Source organism: Medicago truncatula, chromosome 2 (genome assembly GCF_003473485.1).
Source record: "Medicago truncatula cultivar Jemalong A17 chromosome 2, MtrunA17r5.0-ANR, whole genome shotgun sequence".
Taxonomy (NCBI): Eukaryota; Viridiplantae; Streptophyta; class Magnoliopsida; order Fabales; family Fabaceae; genus Medicago; species Medicago truncatula.
Window position 1 is genome coordinate 24,084,795 of NC_053043.1, and position 17,416 is coordinate 24,102,210.

The 17,416-nt window shown below is 35.1% G+C and overlaps 1 protein-coding gene across 2 annotated transcripts; it reads left to right on the forward strand.

The window, feature by feature from the left end:
- The first annotated feature begins 1,132 nt into the window (after nt 1–1,132).
- On the forward strand, nt 1,133–6,540 carry LOC25480695 (uncharacterized). Of its 2 annotated transcripts, none has more exons than XM_039830559.1 (8): nt 1,133–1,513; nt 2,689–2,853; nt 3,396–3,720; nt 3,813–4,054; nt 4,136–4,435; nt 4,509–4,610; nt 5,495–5,779; nt 6,279–6,540. In XM_039830559.1, exons 2-8 carry the CDS (start codon nt 2,725–2,727, stop codon nt 6,360–6,362), a joined length of 1,467 nt encoding a protein of 488 aa, XP_039686493.1. In that variant the 5' UTR covers nt 1,133–1,513; nt 2,689–2,724; the 3' UTR covers nt 6,363–6,540. The 2 variants fall into 2 exon arrangements, with proteins under 2 accessions (XP_039686493.1, XP_039686494.1); XM_039830560.1 differs by having other exon boundaries at nt 1,134–1,513; nt 3,405–3,720.
- The last annotated feature ends 10,876 nt before the right edge of the window (nt 6,541–17,416 follow it).

The window sequence follows — 17,416 nt, forward strand, 5'->3', positions numbered from 1 at the left end:
ACATCTTATATAATTCACATAATGCATATACAAATATATTACATTACCATCAACAATCAAATCATATTCATCGACATATACATTCATATAATAAATCATCAATCATGAACTACATTATTTCTATATCATACAATATTCACATAATATATGTATCTCAAATTATTCAACAAAGATATTCACGTCCGACCAAATTAGATCCATCACAACACATGTTAAATATTGTTAAACCCCTTAATTAAACTCCTAGTCCTTCTAGTTTTGAGGTTTGGAATTATTCCATAAGTTTTGGATTAACTTAGAAACAGTTATGCTGAATTTTCATAAAATTTCACTAAGACCTACTTGGAGTATTTTCATCATAACTCCTAAACCAAAAATCATTTTAAAGTCAAACCGACTCTAATGGAAAGCTAACACAATTATCTACAACTTTCATGTTTACACCAAAGACTAACTCAAAACAGAAACGTGTGAAAAAGACTCAAGAACATGAAACAGGATATGCTGTCAGATAGCAACTCGGGAAAAACCATTTTTCACCCCAAAATCCCAATTTTAACTTCGCTATGCCCATATTTGATCCCAGAGTTTGTCTAAACATTTATATACATCAAAAGAGACTCAAAATCATATAAAACTTGACCCAAAACATTATTTTAGAAAATCATCAAATAATCAATTTTAACCCTAATTCCCAAATTCTCAAAACTAAAACTTACAACATATTAAATCCAATTTTCAGAATCAATGACTTAAGATTATTGAATGTTAGTCCCACCCTTACCTTGGATTGAACGACGAAGGACTCTACCGCTTTCTCTTCTCTAAAAGGATATTAAGCCAAGGGGGATTATGGTCTTAAGAACACTTTTAATTCCGAAGGGACAGAAAGGAGTATAAAAAGAAGAAAGACTCGTCAACACAAGTCAAAAGAGGGAGAAGGGAAGAAAAGCACAGGAAGCATCAACTGTGAATTTCGGTGTGTCACTACAAGAAAATTGTCATTTTGCGACACTCAGATTACGACATATTGGCATAACTGTCGCAAGATTGTTTTTTTAATGAGTATTGCAACGGTTCTTACGACAGTTTGCTTAACGGTCGCAATGTTTTAATTCTAAAATGGAGAATGACTTATAGCGCGAATTGAAAATAAAGAGCGGTTCTTCCAAAAATATTGGCTCCCTCTCATCTTTATTTTCAGAAAAAAAAAAAAAAAACGTGAAAACTCCCAAACCCTTCTCACTCCCAAATCACTTCTCACTCCCAAATCACTTCTCACCAATCGTTTCAATTCAACAAAACTAAAACCCCTAATCACAAGTGCTCTCTCACGCCATTCCAATTCATCGTGAATCCTCCATCCACTCACTCAATTTTTGGTTTCTTTTCCTTTCACTCAACAAAGCCCCAAATGGTTCAAATTCTTCACAATAAGGTTCAATTCAACTCACAGAGTAGAGCAAATCGTTGATTTTTCTTCACACAACAAATTGTTCTAATTCATATCGCCGTAAGTTCTTTTCCTTTCGTTGATTTTATCTTATTATATGCTTTGATTTTGATATATTTTTCTTCATACACTATTGTTTCATCAAAAATCCTTCACCCACTCACTCAACAAAACCCCTAATCGCAAAGGGTTGTTTTTTTATGGGCTGTTTTGTACTTTTTTTGTACCTATTTGAATCTTAGGATTGAAATAATGTCTTTATTTTATTTTTTTGGGTTTTTCTTGTTTTTAAGAAAAAATTCATTTTTTTTTATGTTGCTGATATATGGAAAAATAGGGTATTTTTTGTTTTGTTTGTTGATATATGGAAAAAGTTGAGATTTGTTTATTTAGAAACAATTTATAAAATAAATAACTTTTTTGGGGTGGTTCACTGGTTTCTTTAGGTGAAAGCATCTTTTTTTGGTTGTGTTTATCTTAAATGGGTGTTTGTTGAATATAAAATTGGTGGTGTGGGAACACAAATGTGATATTGGTTATCTGCTTTAGTTATAAATAAAAAAAAATGATTTTACATTGTTTTGTTTTGTTCAATCATTGTTGTTAGAATATTGACATTTTGTGTTTATTGGTGAAATTGTGTTCCATAAGTTCATTTGTGTGCTTTGTTCTGTTGATGTAAACATGGGAACTAAGTTAGTGGCAGTCAAAATTCTAGTCAATTGTGGAAGCAGTTGTTTCATGTCAGTTCATGAGATTGGAAAAATAGTTTCTCACATTCCTATAAATTTAGAGGTCTAGCTAATTATGCTGTTATTGACATTGTAAAATGAGCAAGGATGTGTTTTGTTTTCTAGAAACATTGTTGAAATGGTTATTGCTCTGATGCAAAGTTAGGCTTATCTCAGGTTATTGGTTGGTTTCTTAAAGAAGGAACATAGCTCAATAGTGTCCACTTTCCATTGTTGTCATTGCCTTGATATTATGTTGTTTTGCGCATCTCATTTTGTTTAATGATATACAAATGTTTGAATATTGTAGTTTTCATTGAGGACAACATGTGCCTATTCTTCTCTAATTTTAACCATTTCTTAAATATTGAAGGACTTGTACACTTGATAATATATGGAAAGAAAATTTATCGATGATCTTATTTATGGCTAATTTTGTATTACACAAGATACTTTTACTTATCTTGTGCATTGTTTTGACTTGTTTATCATCAATGCTTGCAGCGTAAGTGTTTTTGGAGTCTCAACTTTGTGAAAAAGATGACACCATATGAATATGCACGGAGCAAAAGAATTGAAGTTATTAATGAAAAGATTCACGCTCTCAATCTGCCAATTCTCGCCCAATCCCTTGTCAAATCGTCTTCTGCCACTAAAAAACCTTCATCGGTATGATTTATTGATTTTGAAGCTTTAGAACCTTTTTTTTTTTTTTTATTGATTTCTGATTCATCGGCTTAAAGGATAATGTATCTGATATGTTTAAAAGAACATATCTTTATTTGATTTATTTTTCTTGCTTAATTTTGATTTCATCGGTGTAGTAATATTATCTCACTTGTCAAAAAAATGTTTCAGACTCAGAAGAGTATTTTTCTTAACTAATTATGAAACTTAGATTTGATGTTTAAAGGATAGTTTATGCGTTAGCTTGAAATGTATGATATTATTTAACTGTGTTATAGACATTTGTTGCAAACTCATTCTCAAACACTTCTCAACTTAAAGAACCTGAATTTAACTTTGTAGTGAGATGTTTGCATTCTTATCTATATATTTACAATGTATTGTTGATGTCAGATGTTGTTTATGGCATACTGTGATTATGCACATGAAAGTGTGATCTATTAATTTTACTTTTGATTCCTATAGTTATTTTTTCTTTGTTGGACCAACCAAATCCCTCCATATTTATGACTGATCTTATTTAGTCTGTGAAGGGTCGTTCAAGGTTTGTACAACCTGGAGCTCTTGAGGTAGCAAATAAGAAGCGCCTCCGTTCGCATGACTTACCACAAGCCCCTCCACCACCCACACATGTGACACCACCACCTGCACCAGTCCAAGAGACATATCCACTAACTAGCAAGGTGACAACACTGCCGGAAATAGTTGAGGTGACTGAACTGCCATCTTCCCAGGCCACATCACATAATCATTCTATTCCATTCCCTGATTCTGAAGATGACGTGTTAGATGATGCGCCGAATATTACTAAAAAAAAGAAATCTAAATATTGGGATTTAGAAGTTATAAGTAAGTGATCTAATTCCAAATTATCTTTAAATAATTTAATTGTTTTACATCATTGACTTATGCTATATTTCACTTACTTTCTTATGTGTTAGATGGGGCGGGTCATGTTTCAAACATGCGTTTAGTGGTGTATGATGTGTTGCTTGAATCTCCTAATGGAACAAGGATAATAACAAGATGGAATGGCCGTCAACCAGTGGGAGAAGCAGCTGGTTTTTTAGCGAGTTTTTTGGGTACCCTTGCTAGAATGTATAGAGACTTTCCAATAATGTTTGAAAGTTGGGACAAAATTCCAGAGAAAACAAAAACTAAAGTTTATGATGAAAAAATAAAGGTATCATTGATATACAACTATATATTTCTGATTTATTGTTTCTTTTGTTTAGTAACTATTATTTTATGTTTATGTTTCAAGACAAAATTTGTTGTTGATGATGGAGACAACAAAAGCTATATTTTGACAAGTATTGGAAGGAAATGGAAGGATGAAAGATGTCGGTTGTTCAAGGAACATTATAAATGGGATCTCCCATTAGAAGTGAATCTTGCGAATTATCCATGTCATATTGACCCAACTGATTGGGCTCTTTTTGTAGCATATAGGCGGAAGCCGGACACGCAAAAGAAGGCGCGAAAAAATGTAGCAAATAGGAAAAAGCTAACGACCCCTCATACACTAGGAAAAATGTCTCTTGCGAGGAAGAAAGATGAGTTGGTATGATTCACTCAATCTGTCATTGATCAAATACTTAATTGCACAAGTACTTATTATATGTGGTTATTTGTAGGAAGTGAAAGATGGTCGAGAATACAGTAGGGCAGAAATGTTTTCAGTTTCTCATAAGGACTCCAAAGGGCTATATGTCAATGAAGAGGCCAAGAAAAAAGCTGTAAGTGCATCTTTTCCTTTTATTACTGATGTGTGTATGTTTTATCCATGATACAAGTTAATGTTGTTCTTGGATGCAATTGCCTTTTCCTGAATGAAATTGTACAATTATGATTATGCACAAGTTTGACTTAGGTAACTGACTATACATGATTGATGATTCATTTTGGAATATTGTAAAGCAAACAAAGTTCACTGTTGATGTGTATATTGTTTGGTTAGATTGTGCAGACATTATTATAGATAGAAGTAGAGTAATAGAATGAATACAATTAATGAATTACATTCAGAAAGTTAAATCAATAAACAAAGGAGTCTTATCCCTCAAAAGAGATAGTCAAATTGCATACCTTTTCTTTCCAATACTCATACACAAACTGGAGAATTGTGTATTTGACAGTCTGAGCTTGTAATGACTGCAATTTATAGAAAACAATTTTTGATAAGCTAAATAGGATTCATATGGTTGTACTGCAAGACAGTGATATGAAATGCACAGTGAAACTTCAAACATGCTCCTACAGTATCAAGAACAATAAATAAATAAACAATAACCTAAATAATGAAATTTATGGAGAAAACCAATAGTGATTAGCATCACTATTTTCCAAAACCAAGTACAAAATAATTAAGCATTGATATTTCTTTTTAGAAAAATCTAAAAGCTAAACTTATCAACAGATGGAACAAAATTGTTTCAAGATAGATTCTTAACACAAAGACCCTAAAAGAATTTGACCTCGATAGCAGTTTCAAATCGTAGTAGCATAGGATGCTAATCAAACAATTTCGATGTATGATTAATTGCTTTGTAAGTCTGACATAGTGATAAACATCTTGTGAAGTACCTTTGTTTATCAAATAAGATCCCTGAATAATATGCAGGAACAATTGCAAATTGAAATGCAAAACACTCCTGAGAATGAAGCATTTGTCAAAGTGTTTGGAAAAGAACATCCTGGATATGTGCGTTCTATGGGACTTGGGATACCACCATCTCAAATCTCTACTTCTCACCGTGCTAGAGCGACATCTTCCTTTGAGGCTAATGAGAAGATGTTGAAAATGCAAGCCGAAATCGATTCACTTAAGGATAAGGCTTCACAAGTTGATATCTTGAAGGAACAAGTGGCATTTTTGATGCAAATGCAGAATTCTAGAGAAAAACAGGTAAAATTGTATTTTCACAAGTTTCATTCTTGTTGCTTGAATTAGGATGTTAAGTTTTAGGTAGGGATGTGCATGGTTCATAAACCAAACCAAACCAAATTGTATACACTTCCCGAATGATATTTTTTATTATCAACATCAGTTTAAGGTTGTCCTGGTGTTGTGTGGAATCATTGATTTGGATTGCAAGTTTCAGGAAGTAACTTGAAACTCGTAAGGACCTGCTGTAGTAATTTGAAATTAACTATGCATGGTTGTTGCCGTAATTGAGGATTTTGTATGTTTTTACTTGGTTGTTTGGTTGTTGTTGTCAACTTCTTTGGAGCTCGACCTTGGATTTTGTATGTTTTTACTTGGTTGTTTGGTGTTATTTTTACAAGGTCTGTTTGACTTGGTTGTTTTACTTTATTATCCATTTTGAGTAATGTTGTTTTTCTTTTGTTTTGAGTGTTAATGAGTACTTTGATATTGCTAATCATTGTCTTATTTTATTTTTCAGCCAACAAACACAGAATCACCAAGAGATGGTGTGCGCTCCTCCGAGTCTAGTTATCGCCTTGAGAATCATGAGCAACATCACTAGGGATATTTAGATAAATATTATGAGCTAATGATGATGTACTTTTTTGTAAAGTCAACCATTGAAATTCACTTGTATTTTGGTTTTTGAACGTTTAAGCTAACTTTATTTCTAGTTTTAATCAAATTCATTCAATGTATGGATCTGAATTTTAAGCTACTTGATTTATAGTTTTAATTAAGTTCAATGTATGGATCAACATTGATACTTTTGGATGGTTTATATGGAATGAAATTAAGTAATTTGTAGTTACATATTATTCCATTTTAAGTATTTATTGATTAATAGTTTCATTTTAAATTAAGATTAGTTGTTATTTATTCAGCTGTCAAAATTAATCTAATGAAAATTGATAAATAGGAAATATTATTAAAAAAATGAAATTTATACATTTGCGACGGTTTTAAACTGCGCTGCAAGCCTATAAGACCCATCCATACAAAATAAAAAAAATCATATTGCGACAGTTACAACTGTCGCTACACCTTTTACGGCGGTTGTAATGACAGTTTCCAGAACCGTCGCGAAATACCTTTGCGACATGCATTTTCTCGTCGGTTGAGGAACTGTCGCAAATGTCCGATTGCAACAGTTTAAACTGTCGCAAAGCCTTAATTTACCTGTCGCAAAATGATAATTTTCTTGTAGTGTGTAGAATGCACTGTGAGAGTTCTCTATTTATAGGGATAGTTTACAACTAATAAGTGAGTACTAAAATATATTATATTAAGTACAAAAATACATTATTCAGTACAGAAATATATTATTAAGTATCAAAATATATTTCAAAGCATGCACTAAAATATATTAGATTGCCTACCAAAATATTTCAGATTGTGTTGCAAAATATTCTAGCTCTCCCCTTTTATAAAAATCCTTAACCTACTTATTTTTCTCTTATATCCAAATCTTAATATTCTATTCTAATATATATATATATATATATATATATATATATATATATATATATATATTATAAAATATTTCTATAACAAATGTATCTCTATAACATATATATATTTCCATACTAAATAACATATATTTTCTACAACAAATTATATATATATTTCTATAACAAATCATTTATATTTCCATAGCAAATGACATATATTTCTACAACAAATCATATATATTTCTATAACAAATCATTTATATTTCTATAGCAAATGACATATATTTCTACAACAAATCATATATATTTCTATAACAAATTATATATATATTATACTAATAAATATCAACATATAATATAACAAAATACCACTCATCAAAATAAATCATATAAATCACACAAATCATATAAGTATATTCTAAACTCATTTAAAATAATCAAATAATTAAAGAGGGCGTTACACTTAGAATCATGTTCATATGGTTTTTAGGATTTGGTAACATTGATGTAATCAGAATTGGGAAAGGTTGGGATTGTTGGAGAGAATTTGAGAGATTATGCAAGATTGTTGGAATGAGCTGAATTGTTGTTGGTGATGCATGTTTTATGTTCCTTTAGATGCCTAGTTGTATATTGAACGTGTAAACATCTGTTGGAAAACGTTTTGGGTGATCAGGGGATTAAAATTGGGTTTTGGAATGAGAAAGGGTTTGAAACCGTAAGTTTTTGCACTGCCCAGATGAATGGTCGCTTAAGCGAGCATTTAAGCAAGCAACCTAGAATTTTGAATGTCAGTTCGCTTAAGCGAACCATGAGCGAACCCGTAAGCGAAACATTAATTCCTCTCTGTCAGAAGTTCGCTTAAGCGAACCGTGAGCGAGCCATTAGCGAGCGGAACCCCAACTGTCTGTGAGCCAGTCGCTTAACCGAGCCAGCCGTCTCCTAAGCGAAGAGGGTCTTAGTCAGCCACTTTTTGAATTTTGCTTCGTGCACTAGGGGATCCTTTTGAGCATTTTAAAATGTTTCTTTCAACTTATATAACCTTTGTATATGCATTGAATCCTACTAAAACTCTTTGGTAATCGAATTAGTTGAATCTTGTGAATTTTGGATCTGATTGAAAAAGAAACTATGTGAATATTTATACTATTTGATGAACCATGCTATTGAGAGTCGCTGTGTCATAGTTGACTAAGAGGTGGAGTATGTCATAATTACTTATGTACATTTGTTGTTGTCGTTGCTGTTGTTGAGTTGTATGCAAATATACACAAGTGGAGTCCATTACATAACATATAAAGCGGGAGGGCTAATGCCCTGGAACGCCTTGTCGTTCAAAGCGGGAGGACTCATGTCCTGGAACACCTTGTTGTTCAAAGCGGTGAGGGCTTATGCCCTGATGAATGCTTTAACCATTCAATATCCGGTGAGGGCTTCTGCCCTGTAAATTGGTACCACATGCATAGTCGCATTTGTTGAGGAGTCTTAGAGGTGATGTCATGTCATTGCATGAGTCGTCGTTGTCGTTGATCGAATTGCCATATTATTGATGATTGATGAGTCATTTATTATCTCTTTTTATAAGTTATATAGTTTAGTTTTAATTAGATTTAAGTTTATTTTATATTAGTGTTATTTCCTTTTCGAGCTATTTTACTACAATTGCATATTGTTATATTTCAGAAACGAATATTTGATGGATTGAGTCTTGGAGCAAAAGAAAGGGGTTTTGGAGCTGATTCGGTACGAAAATATGAAGATTCGGAGACAAAAATATATCTCCCTAAAGTCAGAAGCTTGGCACGGCCCGTGCTAAGGTTGGCACGGCCGTACCACCTCCCAGAACAACTTTTGCTGCTTTTGCTTAGATTTTAAGCTACTCTGTTTTAGTTTACTTGTGGAACATTCTAGTGATTGCTTAGATTTTAAGTCGAATGTAAACTATAAATAGAGTAGCTAGCCATCACAAATATTCATCTTTTCTTGGAATGCAATATGTGACAATTTTCTTTCTAATAAAAGTTCATTTACTTTCTTGTTATTTACTTTTATGCTTTCTCTCTTCTTCTCCTTGTCTACGATGAACATTAGTGAGTAGACTTCTTCTTGTCTTGGGATTGTTGGATAAGTCTAAATGACATAATAATAATCAAACCAAGCTTTAAACCTTAATCTTATGTAACCCTAATTTCTTATCTAAATTCACCGCTTTAACATGGATCAACCATTATCAAACTGTGGAAACGAAAGTGGAGGGTTTGATAATTGTTTATCCATCATCTCAAATATCAATTCATAAAACAAAAGTGGAGCTTTGATATTCGAACAAGTGAATTTAGACAAAGATTGTAAAGGTAGCAAAATAGTCTTTACAATCTTTGAGACATATAGTTTCGAACTTCAAGGATTCTAAATTGTGATCAAGTCAGCGAAATATGTAACAGCCCAATTTTTAGCTAGATTTATTTTAATTACTTTTAATTGTGTTTGTGTGTGATTAAATGTGCTTGTGTGTATTTAATTGTCGTCGGGTGCATTTACATGGATTACCGTATTAGAGGGGTATTTTGGTCATTTGGCGGATAAGGGTAAAATGGTAATTTTGGTGAGAATCATTTTAATATTTAGTGAGAACCCTTATTTTACTAAGTTACTAGTGTAGTGATTAGTTTTTATCGTTGGTGACCGTTCGTTATATTTTACCGTTGTTAGTAATTACCGTTGAGTGGATAGAAACTTTTTGGAATTATGTTAGAATGAGTTAGGCCCATTAGAATTTGGAGGGGTTGTCATAGGAAAATATCTTTCATTCACTTCACAAAACATTTTCCTAGAGAGAAGGAGAGGTAGAGAGAGAAAGAGTGAAGAGAAGAACAAGAGTGTTGGAGGGGAAGCTTGAGGAATCAAGTGGGTGACCTAGGAGCTGAAGTGAAGCTAGGATTAAGGATAATCAACTTCAAAGGTAAGGGGGTTAGTTATTATCATAATCATGTACAATCTTTGCATTTTCTCATGTTGTATGAAAATGGGTTGATGGACAATTGTTGTTAAATTCGTGCTCTTGCTGTAATGCTATTTTCTTGTGTTTGAATTGATGATTATGGTATGTTTATGGGTGGAATTACATGTTTCAAAGTATGTATAAATGTTAAGTTATGAACTTATGCTTAATTGATGAAATTTGATATGTTTTGATTGAAATGAGATGTGATTCATATTCCATTAATGTGGTTATTGTTAACTGATGCTATTGTAAGTGAATTATGATTTGGGTATACTTAATTGTGGATTGATGATGAGAAATAAATTGTTGTTGGTGGTTTTGTGAAATTGGTGAAGTTGAGTTAAGTGTTCATGTGAAGGACCAAAATGAACTTTTTGATATATATATGGTTGTTGACTGAAATTTTGTTATTGTTGGATGAATTCAACCTATGAGAATTTCTGTTTTCATGTTATGGTTATGTTAGTTGAGTCGTTTGGGAGAAAACGGGTTTTTCGTGTGAAATGTCGATGTTTAAGCGTTTTCGCCAATAAGTGATTATGTGAGGTTTTGGAAAATGACTTTTGGGGATAGTTGAAACATGAAATTTTTATAGATTATGTTAGAGTCAAGTGTCAGGATCGTGTAGGTGAAAACGGCATCAAAATCCGATTAACGGTTTGCATTTTACGCGCGAAATGGTGAAAAACGCACTTTTTGGAAAAGCTGTAAGCGAACAGGCCAGAAGCACACTTCAGAAGCAGCCTTCAGAAGCACACTTCAGAAGCAGCCTTCAGAAGCACACTTCAGAAGCACTCTTCAGAAGCGTCCTTCAGAAGCACCCTTCAGAAGCGTCCTTCAGAAGCACCCTTCAGAAGCGTACTTCAGAAGCATACTTCAGAAGCAGGCCAGAAGCTTCTCAAGAAGCGCCAGTTCCAGCATCTCCTGGTTCGCGTTCTTGCGTCTTTTTCACCTATTTCTGTTTCGAATTGGCCTTTGGTGTAAACATGAAAGTTTTAGATAATTTTGTTAGCTTTCTAATGGCGTTGGTTTCAGGTCCAAATGATTTTTAGAACTCGAGTTATGATCAAATTACTACACATGGGTCATGTGAATTTTTGTGAAAACTTAGCATAACTTTTTCTATGAGTCGTGAAACTTTTCCAAACTTGATATTGGGCTTAATGAAGTATTAGAGGGAATAATTGAGTATGTAAATATGTAATTGGGATGTGATAATGATCATGAGATATATTTTGCTATCTTACTTGGGATATGAGAATGCTTGAATTGGTGAAACTATATGATATAGTTGATGTTGAGTGACATTGTTGATTATTGATAATATGTTGATGTGTGATGATGAATTCTATGATTTATTTGTGTGGGCATGTTTTCTTGATAATGCAATGTTGTGGAGATAATCAATATAATTGGGTGTTGTCCTATATATTGAGTTGAGATTGTGATTTGTTGTCGCATTATCGAGTCCTTACACATGTCCATGCATCATAGTCGTTGTTGCTGTAAAAGGGATGAATCTTTTACTTCGAGATTATTGTAAGGCAGAGGTGAGCCTTACATGCGATGTTGACTTGTCCATCGGAGGTGACGACCTTGTTGAGATTTGGTACCACATGCATTTATGTGTCAATAAGTGCATATCATAGCATGAGTCCTATGTGAAATATGTGATTGGTGATGAATGGAGAAGAATGAAAGTTGATAATGATTGTTTGTGATTGATGTTGTGAATGAATATTTATGATTGGATAATTATTCATGTGATTGATATCTGTGGATATGAACTATCAAGTTGTGATATAAGTATTTATGCATGACTATTATTATTCAAGTACATGATATTATTTGATTTGATTATTATCTGGATTATGATAATGTAATGCTTACCCCCAGTGGTTTTAACCGCCTACTTGCCTGTATGGGTGAGTAGACGTTGTGCAGGAGTAGTCTCGGTGAGTCTTTGCTTGGGATATCGGGAGCTTCCTCCGATATCGGTGTCGTGTCGGCTCTGATCTAGGCTTGTCGTGTCGGTCTAGATTAGGTTGTTTATATTTTCGTTGGGATTATTATTTTGTTGATGACTACCCGATGTTTGGGTTTTGAGATTTATCTTTTGGATATGATTTATTTGCTCATGGCATGTATATATTTGATCACTCTGATTTATATTCCGCTGTAACTGTTGAGGTTTACATACATGTCTATCGGTTTTTGAATTTTGAATAAGACGTAATCTCTATTTCTTGAATAAATGTATTATTCGCATGTTTAATTGCTTTAATAGAAATAGGAGCGTTACAAGTTGGTATCAGAGCCGTGGTCAGTCTTGTCTAGACTTTTGCTTGTTGTTTTTCCCTGTTGTGTGCGAATGGTAGTTTAGTACCTTCGGCATTTGCTTGGTTGTGTTGTTTTCCTATCGGTTAGTGGTTTGTGTTAGTCTAGCAAGGGAACGTATCTTTGGTTGCGGAGGCTCTTTTGGTTGTGTTTTGTGTTAAGGTTCATGTTGATTTTGAGTTGGATCTTGTTTGTCTTCCGTTGAAGCATATGGATGTGATTTTTGGTATGGATTGGTTGTTAGCTTTTGGGGTTAGCATTAATTGTTTGACTAGGAGTGTGACTTTTTCTAAGCCGGTAGAAGAGTTAGATAGGAAGTTTTTGACCGCGGAGCAAGTGAAGAAGTCTTTAGATGGTGAGGCTTGTGTGTTTATGATGTTTGCATCTTTGAAGGTTGGTGGTGAGAAAGGGGTTAGTGATTTGCCGGTAGTGCAAGAGTTTCCTGAGGTTTTTTCCAGAGGATATTACCGAGTTACCGCCGGAGAGGGAAGTTGAGTTTGCAATTGATTTGGTACCAGGCACGAGTCCTATTTCGATTGCGCCGTATCGGATGTCTGCATCGGAGTTGGGTGAATTGAAGAATCAGTTGGAAGAGTTGCTTGAGAAGCAGTTTATTAGACCGAGTGTTTCACCGTGGGGTGCTCCAGTGTTGTTGGTTAAGAAGAAAGATGGAAGCATGAGGTTGTGTGTGGATTATCGACAGTTGAACAAGGTGACGATTAAGAATCGGTATCCACTTCCAAGGATTGATGATTTGATGGATCAGCTAGTGGGTGCAGAGGTGTTTAGTAAGATTGATTTGAGATCAGGATATCATCAGATTAGAGTAAAGGCGGAAGATATATCCAAAACTGCGTTCCGAACGAGGTATGGACACTATGAGTATTCTGTGATGCCATTTGGAGTATCTAATGCACCAGGTGTCTTTATGGAATACATGAATAGAATATTTCATCCTTATCTGGACCGTTTTGTGGTGGTGTTCATAGATGATATTTTGGTGTATTCAAAGTCTGAGGAAGAGCATGCTGAGCATTTGAGGATTGTGTTGCAAGTCTTGAAAGAGAACCAGTTGTGTGCCAAGTTGTCTAAGTGTGAGTTTTGGTTGAAGGAAGTGAGTTTCCTTGGTCATGTGATTTCTAAGGGTGGTATTTCTGTGGATCCTTCCAAGGTTGATGCAGTGTTGCAGTGGGAGTCTCCTAAGTCTGTTTTTGAGATTAGAAGCTTTCTTGGTTTGGCCGGTTATTATCGGAGGTTCATTGAGGGATTCTCTAAGTTGGCGTTGCCATTGACGCAGTTGACTCGGAAAGGACAGGCTTATGTTTGGGATGCCAAGTGTGAGAAGAGTTTCCAAGAGTTGAAGAAGAGGTTGACTTCAGCTCCGGTGTTGATTTTGCCGAATCCGAAGGAATCGTTTGTTGTGTATTGTGATGCTTCTAAGATGGGTCTTGGTGGTGTGCTTATGCAGAATCGTCAGGTTGTAGCTTATGCTTCGAGGCAATTGAAAGTGCATGAGAAGAATTATCCGACTCATGATTTGGAATTGGCAGCCGTTGTGTATACATTGAAGATTTGGAGACATTATCTGTATGGTTCTAAGTTTGAGGTGTTCAGTGACCACAAGAGTTTGAAGTATTTGTTTGATCAGAAAGAGTTGAATATGAGGCAGAGAAGATGGTTGGAATATCTTAAGGATTTTGATTTTCAGTTGAGTTATCATCCCGGAAAGGCTAATGTTGTTGCGGATGCTTTGAGTAGAAAGACTTTGCATATGTCTGCTTTGATGGTTAAAGAGTTGGAATTGATTGAGCAGTTTCGAGACTTGAGTTTGGTTAGTGAGTTGACACCTGATGGTGTGAGGTTGGGTATGTTGAAGTTGACAAGCAATATTTTGGAAGAGATCAAGAATGGTCAGAAGGAAGATTTGGAACTCGTGAATCGAGTGACGTTGGTTAATCAAGGAAAAGGTGGAGACTTTAGATTGGGTGAGACTGGTGTTTTGATGTTTCGTGATCGAGTTTGTGTGCCGGATGTGTTTGAGCTTAAGAGGCAAATTTTGGACGAAGGTCATAGAAGTAGTTTGAGTATTCATCCAGGAGCAACTAAGATGTATCAGGATTTGAAAAGGTTGTTTTGGTGGCCTGGAATGAAGAAGGAGATTGCTGAGTTTGTTTATGCTTGTTTGGTTTGTCAGAAATCGAAGATTGAACATCAGAGACCGTCGGGTTTGATGCAACCGTTGTTTGTGCCAGAGTGGAAGTGGGATAGCATTTCTATGGATTTTGTTGGAGCGTTGCCTAAGACTAGTAAGGGTTTCGATTCGATTTGGGTGATTGTTGATCGGTTGACGAAGTCAGCGCATTTTGTTCCTATCAAGACTGGTATGTCGGTAGCGAAGTTGGCTGAGATCTACATTGAGCAGATTGTTAGATTGCATGGTATTCCTTCTAGTATTGTGTCGGATCGGGATCCGAGGTTTACTTCTAAATTTTGGGAGAGTTTGCAAGCTGCTTTAGGAACTAAGTTGAGATTGAGTTCTGCTTACCATCCTCAGACCGATGGGCAGACAGAAAGGACTATTCAGAGTTTGGAGGATTTGTTGAGAGCTTGTGTTTTGGAGCAAGGTGTCAGTTGGGACGAATGTTTACCGTTGATTGAGTTTACTTACAACAACAGTTTTCATGCTAGTATCGGTATGGCACCGTTTGAGGCTTTGTATGGTCGGAGGTGTAGGACACCGTTGTGTTGGTTTGAATCCGGAGAAAGTGCTTTGTTTGGGCCGGAAGTTGTGCAAGAAACTACGGAAAAGGTTAAGATGATTCAGGAGAAGATGAAGGCGTCTCAGAGTAGACAGAAGAGTTATCATGATAAGAGGAGAAAGGATATTGAGTTTCAAGTTGGTGATCATGTGTTTTTGAGGGTGAATCCTGTGACCGGAGTTGGTCGTGCTTTAAAGTGTAGGAAGTTGACTCCTCGTTTTGTTGGGCCGTTTGATGTCATTGAGAAGGTTGGGGTTGTAGCGTACCGGATTGCGTTGCCACCGTCTTTGTCGAATCTTCATAATGTGTTTCATGTGTCTCAGTTGAGGAAGTATGTGCATGATGCGTCTCATGTGATTCAAGTGGATGAGTTGGAAGTAAGAGATAATTTGACGGTTGAGACTTTGCCGATTAGGATTGAGGATCGCGAGTTGAAGCGTTTGCGTGGCAAGGAGATTGCTTTGGTCAAGGTGATTTGGGTTGGACCAACTGGAGAGAGTGCCACTTGGGAACCGGAGAGTAGGATGAGAGTTTCGTATCCGGAGTTGTTTCCTTCAGGTAAATTTTCGAGGGCGAAAATTCTTTTTAGGGGGGGAGAGTTGTAACAGCCCAATTTTTAGCTAGATTTATTTTAATTACTTTTAATTGTGTTTGTGTGTGATTAAATGTGCTTGTGTGTATTTAATTGTCGTCGGGTGCATTTACATGGATTACCGTATTAGAGGGGTATTTTGGTCATTTGGCGGATAAGGGTAAAATGGTAATTTTGGTGAGAATCATTTTAATATTTAGTGAGAACCCTTATTTTACTAAGTTACTAGTGTAGTGATTAGTTTTTATCGTTGGTGACCGTTCGTTATATTTTACCGTTGTTAGTAATTACCGTTGAGTGGATAGAAACTTTTTGGAATTATGTTAGAATGAGTTAGGCCCATTAGAATTTGGAATTGAGCCCATTAAGGGAGATAACATTAGGGTTGTCATAGGAAAATATCTTTCATTCACTTCACAAAACATTTTCCTAGAGAGAAGGAGAGGTAGAGAGAGAAAGAGTGAAGAGAAGAACAAGAGTGTTGGAGGGGAAGCTTGAGGAATCAAGTGGGTGACCTAGGAGCTGAAGTGAAGCTAGGATTAAGGATAATCAACTTCAAAGGTAAGGGGGTTAGTTATTATCATAATCATGTACAATCTTTGCATTTTCTCATGTTGTATGAAAATGGGTTGATGGACAATTGTTGTTAAATTCGTGCTCTTGCTGTAATGCTATTTTCTTGTGTTTGAATTGATGATTATGGTATGTTTATGGGTGGAATTACATGTTTCAAAGTATGTATAAATGTTAAGTTATGAACTTATGCTTAATTGATGAAATTTGATATGTTTTGATTGAAATGAGATGTGATTCATATTCCATTAATGTGGTTATTGTTAACTGATGCTATTGTAAGTGAATTATGATTTGGGTATACTTAATTGTGGATTGATGATGAGAAATAAATTGTTGTTGGTGGTTTTGTGAAATTGGTGAAGTTGAGTTAAGTGTTCATGTGAAGGACCAAAATGAACTTTTTGATATATATATGGTTGTTGACTGAAATTTTGTTATTGTTGGATGAATTCAACCTATGAGAATTTCTGTTTTCATGTTATGGTTATGTTAGTTGAGTCGTTTGGGAGAAAACGGGTTTTTCGTGTGAAATGTCGATGTTTAAGCGTTTTCGCCAATAAGTGATTATGTGAGGTTTTGGAAAATGACTTTTGGGGATAGTTGAAACATGAAATTTTTATAGATTATGTTAGAGTCAAGTGTCAGGATCGTGTAGGTGAAAACGGCATCAAAATCCGATTAACGGTTTGCATTTTACGCGCGAAATGGTGAAAAACGCACTTTTTGGAAAAGCTGTAAGCGAACAGGCCAGAAGCACACTTCAGAAGCAGCCTTCAGAAGCACACTTCAGAAGCAGCCTTCAGAAGCACACTTCAGAAGCACTCTTCAGAAGCGTACTTCAGAAGCACCCTTCAGAAGCGTCCTTCAGAAGCATACTTCAGAAGCAGGCCAGAAGCT

Coding starts and splice junctions, on each gene's coding strand:
- LOC25480695 (XM_039830559.1), top strand. CDS start 2,725: ATGACACCATATGAATATGCACGGAGCAAAAGAATTGAAGTTATTAAT. Junction 2,854..3,395: donor CCACTAAAAAACCTTCATCG/GTATGATTTATT, acceptor GATCTTATTTAG/TCTGTGAAGGGTCGTTCAAG. Junction 5,780..6,278: donor AGAATTCTAGAGAAAAACAG/GTAAAATTGTAT, acceptor TTTATTTTTCAG/CCAACAAACACAGAATCACC.